Source organism: Ptychodera flava, chromosome 13, assembly GCF_041260155.1.
Source record: "Ptychodera flava strain L36383 chromosome 13, AS_Pfla_20210202, whole genome shotgun sequence".
NCBI lineage: Eukaryota > Metazoa > Hemichordata > Enteropneusta > Ptychoderidae > Ptychodera > Ptychodera flava.
In genome coordinates, this window is record NC_091940.1 from 20,924,452 (window position 1) to 20,936,859 (window position 12,408).

Consider the following 12,408-nt stretch of genomic DNA (forward strand, 5'->3'; position numbering starts at 1 on the left):
AAATCTTTGATAGCTCAATGCAGTGGCCAGAAAAAAGTGGCTAAAATAAGCTGCAAAAATACACAATTGAAGATTTCATCATACTTTGAATATATCACATCGGATCATCCCTAGGAACATGTCAACCAAAGCTATCTGATGAGTAGTGTTTTGAGAATAAAATTTTCTGACCAAAATGGCAACAATTGCCCCCCAAAATAAAATTGCAGATTTCATCATAATTTCAAAAGATCAAATTGAGTTCATCTATAGAAACCTGTATACCAAATTTCAAAGCTGTTAGACCAGTACTTTTTGAGAAACACATATTTTGACCAAAATGGGAAAAATTGCCACAAAATTCAAATTGCAGATTTCATCATTATTTCAATAAATATCATGTAGTTCATCTATGGAAACCTGTATACCAAATTTCAAAGCTATCAGATGAGCAGTTGTTGAAATACACATTTTTTGACCTAAAATTGCAAAAATTGCCCCAAAAATACAAAATTACAGATTTCAGGAGAAATTAAATATATATTACTTAGCTCATCTGTAGGAACCTGTATACCAAATTTCAAAGCTATCAGACCAGTACTTTTTGAGAAACACGTTTTTTGACCAAAAATAGCAAAAATTGCCCCAAAATTACAAAATCGCAGATTTCATCATAATTTCTACAAATATCATTAAGGTGATCTGTAGGAACCTGTATACTAAATTGCAAAGCTATCAGATGGAAATACACATTTTTTGACCAAAAATGGCAAAATTGCCCCAAAAATACAAAATTGCAGATTTCATCATAATTTCAATACATATCATTTAGTTCATGTGTAGGAACCTCTATACCAAATTTCAAAGCTATCAGATGAGTAGTTTTGGCAATACACATTTTTTGACCAAAAATGGCAAAAATTGCCCAAAAATACAAAATTACAGATTTCATCAGAAATTCAATATATATTACTAAGTGCATCTATAGAAACCTGTATACCAAATTTCAAAACTATCAGACCAGTACTTTTTGAGAAATACATTTTTGACCAAAAATGGCAAAAATTGCCTTAAAAATGCAAATTTGCATATTTCTTCACAATTTGAACAAATCTTAAATAGATCATCCCTAGGGACATATGTACCAAATTTCAAAGCTATCTGACCGGTAGTTTGAAGAAGAAGATTTTTAAAGATTTTTTTACCAAAATGACAAAAATTGCCTTAAAAATACAAATATGCAAATTTCACCACGATTTGAAGAAATCTGACTGAAGTCACCATAAGTAAACTGCATATTAAATTTCAAAGCAATCGGACAAGCGGTTTGAGAAAAGAAGATTTTTTTACCAAAAACACCAAAAAATGCCCCAAAAATACAAATATGCAAATTTCACCACGATTTGAACAAACTTAAGTGAGGTCACCCAAAGTGAACCGCATATAAAATTTCAAAGCAATTGGACTTGCGGTTTCAGAGGAGAAGGCAATTGTTGACGGACGACGACGACGACGACGACGACGGACAACGGACGACGGACGACGGACGACGACGGAAAATCAACCTATTTGATAAGCTCCGCGTCGCTGACAGCGGAGCTAAAAAAAGTGACTTCAATGTTAGCTAACCGTAGCCTTCATTTCTACAGCCAATGTTTTCCCAGAGTTAATCATTATGGTGACAAACACATAACCGTGACATAACTTGTATTTCCCCTGCCATAACAAGTCCTCCCCTCTCCCCATCCTGAGATATGACATAATTCATTTGAATTTTGTCAATGAATGTCGGACAACCTTGGCCAGGATGTTTGCCAAATAAATATCTGCAAAGAATTGTGTTTTTAAAACAAAGTAAAACTTTCATGGTCCCTGTATCATGTGGCTATGAATGAAAGAATAATACGATGTAATTGAAAAATAATTTAACCAGTCCATGGCACCTCAAAAATCAAATATGGAAATAAATGAAATAGGTATATCATAACTTTTTTCACAAAAAATAAGAAAATCTTGTGTAAGTTTCATTATCATTTCCACAAAATACACAGATGACATGCCTAGGAACCTGCAAACTACATTAAAAAGCTTTTGGACAAGCATTTTTACGAAAAATTTAATTGATGTTCTGACAAACGGAAGAGAAAACTGCCATAAAAATTTGCATGTGCAAATGTCATAATAATTTTCACAAGACCTTTGAAAGCTATTACTCTAGCAGTTCTGAAAAATATGTTTTGAAAACAAAATTATAAAATTAGGCAAAATGTTTACATACTGAAATTCTTCATCATTTGGATATATTTCAGTCAAGTCTCATCCTAAAAAAATTCCTACAATCCAAGTCAAAACCTATTGCATAAGTTGTTTCTGAACAGAAAACATTTGACAGAAATTGTGAAAAAAAATTCTCAAAAATACAAATATACAAATTTTATGTTAATTTGAACTAATATTGAATGCATTGTCCCTACCAGCATATATATCAATTATCATACAAATAACTGACATTAATAGAAATCTTTGAAATTAAATAAAACCATAATCATGTAATTTTGTTCATTATTCTGCACGCAACATTATACATTACTAAAAATTTCATAGGTGGCTAATTTTCTCGACATGTAATTTTGCCATTTTTTTCAACAGAAAGAAATCTAATGAAGAGGAACAAAGTCTGGCTTTACAAGCTCAGCTCACAATACATAAGTCGACATGCAATTTCCTTCAACATGGCTCAAAAAATCCACATGTCTGTCAGGATTTATTTCAACTTTTTTGTCACTTGTTACTATTTATATTTTTATTCACACATTCATTCATTCATTTATAATTTTCTTCTAATTATCTATTTATGTATTGATTTTATTTATTTATTCATCTATTTGCATTATGACAGCTAAAAAAATTACAAAAGGTAAGTTCACTCATTCTTTCTGAAAAGACGTAAACAGGTTAGCATTACACAGGTATAAAATGGAGTAAGTTGCTTTTTGGGCAGTGTTTCATCTGGACAGGGAGATGAGGATTCCCATTCTGCTGACATGTGGGCACCCCCTAGTAATTTGTCAAGGGGGCACCAGCCAACCCCCATGAAATGGTCCCAGCCACACATTAGAGATACAAGTAGAACATATGAACTGGTGAAATCCCTGGTTAAAGGGGAAAATCCCCCCTGTTGATGCCATCCTGGATGAAACACTGTTTGTGTTTCACTGGAGCCAAAGATTTTTACCTGGCACAAATATATCTAAACGCACCTAAAGAATCATCATCATTACACATGGAAACGATGGTTTTTTTTCAGTGCTATACCCACCCAACCTTACCTCAAAGTAGCCTACTCTAAAACGGTCTTTCTCTGCCGAAACACAAAATCCACAGGATTGAGAAAAGGCTCAAATTTGTTCACAATTATAGTACCGCAACAGGGATATTTTTCGGCTTGGCTACTTCCACTTACACAAGCGTGTTCTCAGTAATCTGTCTGAAAAATGCAATCAGCTTTCAAAAAAAAAAGCGACAACAGCCATGTCCATTGAGTGCAGAAATACAAAAGTTATTCAAGAGACAAATCCTGTTTCTGGATAGTGACAAACAGGAAACAAGATTCACTTTTTTCCCCGGATGCAAACAGAACATCTGAACAGTTGACAAAAAACTAAGAATAATGCTATATGGTCATTGGCACTGGCAGCCTACCCAGTCAAGCCTGTGCACACCCAATGAGAGATGAGCTTATGAAATGTCTACTGATGTTGCTGTGGCATCAATCATGATTACAAGTGAAAGTAGGTTTTATACAGTTAGTCACACGTAATCCTGGGCAGATATTGAAAGAGCATTAGTAACCGTCACATTCATAAGCATGAAACAAAAGTCGCTTGGAAATGTGAAGGACTACAGTTTGCTGCATATTTCTTTTTTTTATGATTTCTGATTTAATTTAATTTTTTTTTTCGACATTCTTCCTTCATTGCGTGCAACATAGACAAAGTGCTGATAAATGACACTGATCTGAACTCACCGTCACTTACGCTACATTTTTCACTAAGGACTGAGCCATATATGTAAGTAGCCGAACTGAATGTTTTGTGAAAGTGAAGAAAATTTTATATATTTTCAGGCAGTTTCTCTGGCCATTTTGAAGTACTTGTTTTACCAAAACAGGAAATTGAGAGATATCGAACCTGATACAAGTTTCAGGATGCTGGGTGTATTGTATGTCAGTTACTATGGTGCACTGGACAGCATTTATGCAAATGATGTCAAGCCTGTTGCAAATAGAAGACAATCCATAGATAAAAGGTCATGCTGAACTGAGGTCTTTCGTTATGACCAAGACTCTAGGCTCCTGTTACTGTGATAGCTTCAGGGGTCCAATCACATGACAACATAAGAGATCAAAACAGAAATCAACGAATAGTCAAGGAACACCTTTTAAAATTATTAGTGAGTCCATCATGAAGGGTGTTCTCACAGATCTTAAGAATGTAAAATAGGCCCGTATACATGTGCACTGTTCTGTTAGTGATGACACAAGGAGGCTCTGACAACACAGAAAAAAGTTCAAGATTCACATACAAGCCAAAGGGTAATACAGATCTTTTCCTATTATACATTAAAATATTACATTAAAAAGTTTTGAGCCACTTATATCAAAAGCATTATATGAAACAAGAAAAATACTACTTGCCATAAACTGTGATGTAGAAATGATAAAAATGTGTACAACCCTGAGATTGACCTTTTGTTAAGGTAAAGCCACCATAATTGGTATGTGCATTAGTTGTGATGTGCAAACACCTGAAAGTGTCCTTTTTTATTCAACAGCTTTAATCTGAACATCCTTCAGACATGACCTTTACATAAAACCACCGAACAGTAACAATATACAGTGAGCATCAACAGTGAACGTCAATGCTCTCTCATTATCTTTTCATCAACAGGAAATGAAGTCATCCTGGGTGGGGATAATATTGGAGATGCACATGAACTTGCTATTTGGGCAAAACATTTGTTCAAACTAAATCCCCAAACCAGATTGCCACCGAGCATCCCTCACAGTGTACCTCACATAAATCATAATAACATCACTGAAGTGGCCTCGATTTTCACAATAGAACACTAAAGCCTCTTTTTATTCCTAATCTCTGAATATATAGGTTCCATACACCGTCAAAACAGAAAGGCTGTGCAATCAGCTCTCCAGCAAAAGGGACCAGAATTTGTTACTTTTCCATCAATCTGCCACCGGAGAACAGCTATTTTCTCCAGAAGATGGTTAATGATAAGGTCGACTAAAAATAGCCCAAACCCTATTAATGCATGACCATCTCACTGTCTAAGCAGCCTAGCCGTGCCACTTACCACTTTTTTATATATTCATTGACTCTCTCATGATTAAAACCTAACCATTACATTTATGTCTTTTTTATAACTAACTGGGTAAGTTTAATCTAACTATGAAATTTGATAAATACAAATATGCCAGGGCATATCAAAGCCACATTTGAGTCAACACAAAACAAATTTTGGAGTTACAAGTAAATTTACTGGCAATCTCTTTTTGTAAAAGTGTTCCCCTTACAACACTGTCAAGCAATTTTGCACAGTCCTCTACAAAACAAATTTACAAACTTCAAAGAAAACAAAAGATAACAAAAATTGTCATTTTTTGATAATTTCCAAAGAAAAGTGTATGAGACTTGCATATATTGACAATAATTGCTTTGCAAACAGTGAAAATGATATAATATTAAGGATACACCATATGATAAAACATTTTGAGATTAATTTGTAAACTAGTAATATTGTTGAAGTTTATAAAAAGAAACATCTTCAAAATACATATTTAAAAAAATTTAAAATTTCTATGGTTTCTTCAATACCACAGCATGTTTTCATTTTTTGAGGGCTTTTCTATGCTTTGTTGTTTGATAGGCACTACAACTGTTTCTGACATTTTTGTACACCTGCCTTCAAAGAGACAGCTCATCTATAAAATTTTATGACAAAACCATCAAAGTCACCCATCTTAAAACCCACCCATTCATCCTCATGTTTTTATAAATGAGAAGTAAGTAATTTCCTATGTACCTACACCAAACTAAATCACTATTAAGCAAAGAAAACGCTCTGCTCTTTGCCACATTATGGGCCAACTGGACCAAAGAAGGACACTCTGTTATGCTGGCATAAATTCCTCAGGCAGCCTACTTTTAACAAAACAACGCAATTTAAATGCCCCGACAAAGGGATTCCCAGTCTGCCATCAGATATGCACAATAGGTAATCTGTACGAACCATGTATAGACCACTTATGCTCCAATTTGTAAACAGGCGTCTAGACTTACCATGCAGACACAATATATATATATATATATATATATATATATATATATATATATATATATATATATATATATATATATATACATAATATATATCCTTTCTCACACCCCCCAGTTCATGTTACAGTACTGCCATTATGACATTTTACATGTCACTGTCATGTACTATGATTAGAATTAAGATTTCAGTTTTGTGGCAACATGGATCAGTATCTTTCACATACAAAATACAAAACGAATAAATTAAATGAATCAGAAATATTAGCTGTCAAAGATTAAATTTAGACCGTTTGCCAAAGCGGCGATGAATTTATTACAGAACTCGTCACCGTTTAATTTTCTTGCATACATGATGTATGCCTTGGTACCGTCACGACAACAAAGCTCTACCTTCGGACTGCCGCCATCATGGTCTCTTGGAAATACAGGACTGGCAGTTTAACGCACGACGCATGAAACACGTTCTACTTGTTTTCAACTTTACAAATTCTGAGTCCCTTTAAACTAATATATAGGCGTTGAAATATCAAGCGCATGGGTCATATATACAACAATGCGGGTTTATTGTACAAACAAAAACAACTGTGTTTTTTTTTCATCGAAAATATGGCGCATACATCCTTTGGTGAAAAAAGGAGAGCTTTCTCTGAGAAGTCCGCCTACCTTTCAGTATCCAAGCGGGCTCGGAATGACAGTATTGCGTGGAAGAAACCAAAACGATTACAGCAAACTTCTTTTTGGATGCGGGCTATAAATATTTTCGCTGTTTTGGGTATTGTTTTGTTTTGTTTTTTAGTGAGTCCAACAAATTACTCTAAAAGATGAAAAAATACCGTCCGTTTCAGAAAACTAGTTAGTGCTGAAAATGGCGAAATTTAAAAAGCGGAGGAAACTACACAGAATGTCTGCACACGACATTGCATTATGACAGTTCCGATGGCTGCCGAAATTCTAGATACATTGACACATGCAGCCGTATTATTGCCCGACTCGCTACAGTTGAAGCGCCCTGTTGAGAATATCTGGACGTCCGTGAAAGTTGTATCACCCTACACCTCAACATATTTTGACCCATTTCTCTCTTTTCTTCAAATCTCATCTCAGTCCCCGTTTTGACTTGTGAGCAGGCTGGGCAAACCCAGCGTTTGTTTTCGGTGTGTCGACCAGCAGCCACAACCCCCATTTCCGCACACAAAAGCAAACAGGACGACCCGCTGAGCTGTCGATAAGGGAAGGCGTCGACAGCTCCTCAAAACCGGTCAAATATGAAGGCTAACAATCAAAGACAAAGAGACTAATTTATTTCGCTCACTTGTGAATTCCTTACCGTTGTCGAGTATATCGTACTGTCGGCCAGCACAAGATGATGCGGTTCCCAGCGACGTAAGAATTTGGAGCTAAGGATTTTGCTTATGACAGTCCTGGCGTGGTTTAAATGGCAAACTTGAATATCTCCTTCGTGAATGAGTTTGTATTTTAGTGTTCCACCGACTGGTCTTATTAGAGGCGCAGTTGAAGTCGTAGAATTAGCTGCTAGCGCATTTTCCTGATCGTGATCGCCTCCCGTTTCGCCACAGTCCGCCATTGCTCTCAGTACCCTACAACTCAATATAACACCGCATTCAATTAACAAATCCGTCGCCGCTCTGTTCATCCAGTTTTCTCTCTTGCCTCGCAATAATTCTAACCTCTCGGAGTACAGGTAACGCCAGGAAAATTTTCCTTGAGTTCACCGTGTCTGTCAAGTCTCTTTTCTGTCGCCTTTGTCCGATATTTTTACCAAGGATTTTTACGTTATTAATGTCAACCGTGACCTGCAAATAATGTTGCTGTGTACTCTCTCCGCACTTGGAGTCACGTGACTGCATGTGACGTCAAGCGGGCGACGGAGGCTGCAAGATTCCTTCTGTAGGGGTGGTTGGAATTGGTATATATATGCCGGTGTGGTATGTCCATTCGTGCCTGTAAAACGAGAGACTTTTTTTACATCAACGGTCCATTCAAAGACGTAAAATTTTGTCTATCGCCTCGCTGTTGTATAGAGAACCGTTTACTTTTCCGCTGATAATTTGGTGTGTGTTGACATCATCGCTCGATGTCGACAAGGTCACCGTGACCCTTCACGAAAAAAAGTCACATTTTTATCGGATGCACAAGTCAACGAATGTCCGGGTTTTCTTGGAAAGGATGTGAACATGGACGAACAAAAACTGTTTCTTTTGAGTTCACTGCACTGCAGACAGCGCGGCAGATGGATGTACGAGACAATGTGAATCAGGTGGGTTCTTGAATCGGGTGTTCTGAAAGGGTATCGGTGAAACCTGATAGCAAGGGAAGGTTTTGAAGTGAACGAACCAACTTATTTATTTAATGCATTATGACCAATCTGCTGTCTCTAACTCTATATTATGCCTGTACACGGTGTAAGCAGAACTCGATGGTTCGCCATTCCATTTTCTGGGAACTACATGGCGGGGATAACCGGAAAGGAGGCGACATTTATTGAATGGATTTGGCACAAAGTTAAAACCCGTTTCAAAAGCTAACTTGGCGTGTTGTAGATTTTCAGTAAACCGTCTCACGAAGTGCGCCTCAACATGGTATTTTAATGTCAACCGTATTATAGAATTGTAAATCTCAGAACAAAAGATCAATTCTCCAAGCCCGCGTCTGCAATAAATTTTATCTGCAATCATAAGAAGAACCTCCGCTTGTCTTGGTTTAAGGATGACCGATTGTACACGGATGGCTGGAGACTAGTGCAGTGCCAATGTGCCAATGCACGTGGAAAATGCCTTTTGCACAAAACGGCAAAAGTTTTGGCGTATTGGCAAAATCGGCCACTTACATTGTTTGACATGTTGAAAGATAACGAATGGGTGACCATGCATATATTCGACCCCGGTTTTAGACGTGATGCATGAAGGCGAATAAATGGTCATGACCATTAATTCATTTTCGCAATGGTTTCGTGACCATTAATTCATTTTCGCGATGGTTTCAGAGCTATGTTGCCGCTCCAAGATAGTACGCAGCGCATCTTATCTGTGCCGTAATGAAGAGATTATGAGCGCAGTGACTCTGACTAGAAAAACCTGAAAAGTCGCCTTGATCAAGCTTAGTATTGCGGGGTTACCTTCGTAACAACGTACTTGAGAAGAGGGAATCTTTTCACTGCAAAACACTCAGTGCAAATCCTGCACATAAGCTGGCATTATGTATGATTTCTTTAAGAAATAAAACACACACACATCAAGACACCAATAGACAAATACTGTAAAAAGTTTGCATCAGCTAGCAAATCAATACCAGGTAAATTATACGAAAATTATAGATACCTGCTTTTTACAAAAAAAGTCATAAAACAAATACTGAAATTTTAATACGTTCATTTTATACGTTTATGCTCTAATTTTCAAAAAATATTTTTTATAATGTTTTAGTGTTTTAGTTTTTCATTATTTTTCTTTTCTTTAGAAGAACCTTCACTATAGTTCATAAAAGTGAAGGTTCTGTTAGGGATAGATTTCATAAAAAGTTTACAATTATCATTGACATGTATCTCCCACACTGGTTATTTACTATTTACAAATACTATTCTTCCATTTATCATCTGTGGAGAGATTGGTAGTTTTTAATTAAATAAAAGCATCAATCAGTAACCTGCCAGGCATTCAACTTGAAGCAAGCTACACGCCAAAAAGTATCCAGTGACCAGTAATGAACTCGACCTCAGCAATACAGAGGCAAGTTGGAAACGATCACATATGGACAATTTTTACGATACTTCCACCAATCCAACTACATGTTCTAGCCTACACAACTATAGGGTAATCTACCATGCAGTTCGATGTCGGGAGGGAGTAACTGTGGTCCAACAGCTCGATGCAGGATTTTGACGTGGGGCTTGAAGTTCAGGCTCGTAAGATTAATGTCGAATAAAAGCTAAATACTAGTACGTCAGTGTTTTTGTTGCGAGCGTTGAGGCGCCTTCGGATTCTACATGCAAAGTAAGTCTGCCCAGCTAAGATATGCCTCGATATATCGATCCTATGTAATTGGTAGTCCTAAGTCATATAACGAATGTGTTCCAAACTCCTTTAAAGATATTATGGTCTACGGTCAAGTTTAATAAGATGCACAGACGGTTTTTACGGTCAAAAGTTAATTTCGGACAAAAACGTTTCATTTTCAATTTAGGTCTTCAGTGTAGGAAATATAGCCCTCGCCATAAGCTTTGATTTAATTCAAAAGAGCTTTCTTGGGGACCGCCTGCGAGGGGGGGGGGGGTGTGGCAAATTTTACGGAATTTTCCGCTCGACAAATCTAATATTAACCACAGATGTTTTCTTATATTTCCTTTTCATTGATAATTGGCCGTCCTTGCTATGCAAACCAAATGGAATATTCGTCCATGTTAACATATCACAACAAACTCTAAAACTTTGCTTCATGTCAACGTGATCAGTGAATGTGTCGCGGTCTTGAGCGTTGTTTTGTTTGTTTTTGTTCGTTTCCAATCTTAGTTCATTTGAGAAGTCACTAAAAAACATCGGAAACTGAACCTGTCAACCCGCCAACATCAAAGCTAACAAACCATTGTCAACGAACCTTGGTTAGTATGCCGACCGTACCAGGCAGGTGATGGTGAGTTGAAGAAATCGATGGCAGCATGATTTGCTCTCTGGATTGTACGGTACTGCGATTTTTGTTGCTGTGGCAGGATGTTTGTTGGTTTTTTACTCCTATGTCATGCATGATCAACATCATTTGAATCCATTGGTGTCCGAAAAGACACGAGTCACCCTGAAACGTTTATCAGCCGCAGGGCAATCCCATATTCTTCGTGTTTTCCAGGTGGGTGCTTGTTATCGACCTTTATGAACACGGGTGCCCGTTTCAGCCCCGTGGTTTGCTCGTGGTGGTACAATCGGGTAGAATGAACTGATCACCAGTTATTTCGTCAGGACGATAATCTTCCGCGTCGGTGCTCGGTAGAAATAACTAATGGAGGAGATGTAGGTGGGCAGTTAATATATGTATTGACTGTTTTCTTTTAAGACAGGCGCACATTTACACAGTTCAAGCTTGTGTCATGAAATGTTAATCTTTGGTTCTTGCTAGTGGGTATTGATATTTGACTGATTATATGGATTTGGTTCTTAATTTTGCTCCGAGAGTTGCGTATAATTAGTCATGCAAGTTGATCAGAGATATAGCTAATAAAACCCTTTCGCTTTGATATATGAAAGTTATTTATCATTATAATTGATTTAAAGGTGCAGATCTCGATCTCACATACAACCTCTGTCCGATGCTGACATATTTTTGGTATCGTAAAGCATAACCGATAGAGTCTCGTTGGGTATTTTCCGCTCTGCCAGTGATTTCAAGAACAAGTCTGAAACCTATAAGGATAGATTCTTGACTCAGACATGGTTACCAACTCGTGTTCCAATCTTCTTGGACAGGGGTCGATTTACGTTCATAGTCTCTAAAGCCGTAAATTAACTAAAATGATAAATGAGATTTCTTGGCGGGCGGGAGGACAATTTTACCAAGTATCAGCGGACGGCGGGCAACTCAATCTATCTATCTATCTATCTATCTATCTGTCTGTCTGTCTGTCTGTCTGTCTGTCTGTATGTATGTATGTATGTCTGTATGTCTGTATGTCTGTCTGTCTGTATGTATGTATGTATGTATGTATGTATGTATGTATGTATGTATGTATGTATGTATGTATGTATGTATGTATGTATGTATGTATGTATGATCACGGGGAGATCGAGTGACCATGTCACAGGCAAATGACCCTATAGCGTGCGTGTGTACTAACGCACACGTTCACGATTCTTTGAAAGACAGTCAAGTGTACTTCAGTCTTTGCGTCATAACAATATGTAAAAAATCACGAAACGGTATAGGAAAGGTGGGCGAGGCACCACACCCCAAGGTGCTTGTTTTAAGTACTTGTCACGAAGCGCTCGGGCTTTCGCTTGCGTATTTTATTCTTTCAATCAGAAGCCCGCATACATGTGGGTGGGATCAATAGGCCTTGGACTAAAGTTTGGAT

At 37.2% G+C, this 12,408-nt stretch overlaps 1 protein-coding gene across 4 annotated transcripts in view; it reads right to left on the minus strand.

Annotated features, from left to right (window-relative positions):
- LOC139147780 (C-Maf-inducing protein-like) overlaps nt 1–8,202 on the minus strand; it is a 95,816-nt gene extending 87,614 nt beyond the window's left edge. For 2 of the 4 annotated variants that reach the window (XM_070718981.1, XM_070718980.1), the window contains exon 1: nt 7,645–8,192. In XM_070718981.1, coding sequence (XP_070575082.1) covers nt 7,645–7,986 — 342 coding nt within the window. In that variant the 5' untranslated portion in view covers nt 7,987–8,192. Of the gene's footprint in view, nt 1–7,644 lie in introns of all 4 variants that reach the window. The other 2 variants (XM_070718983.1, XM_070718982.1) reach the window with 2 other exon arrangements.
- Nucleotides 8,203–12,408: the final 4,206 nt, after the last annotated feature.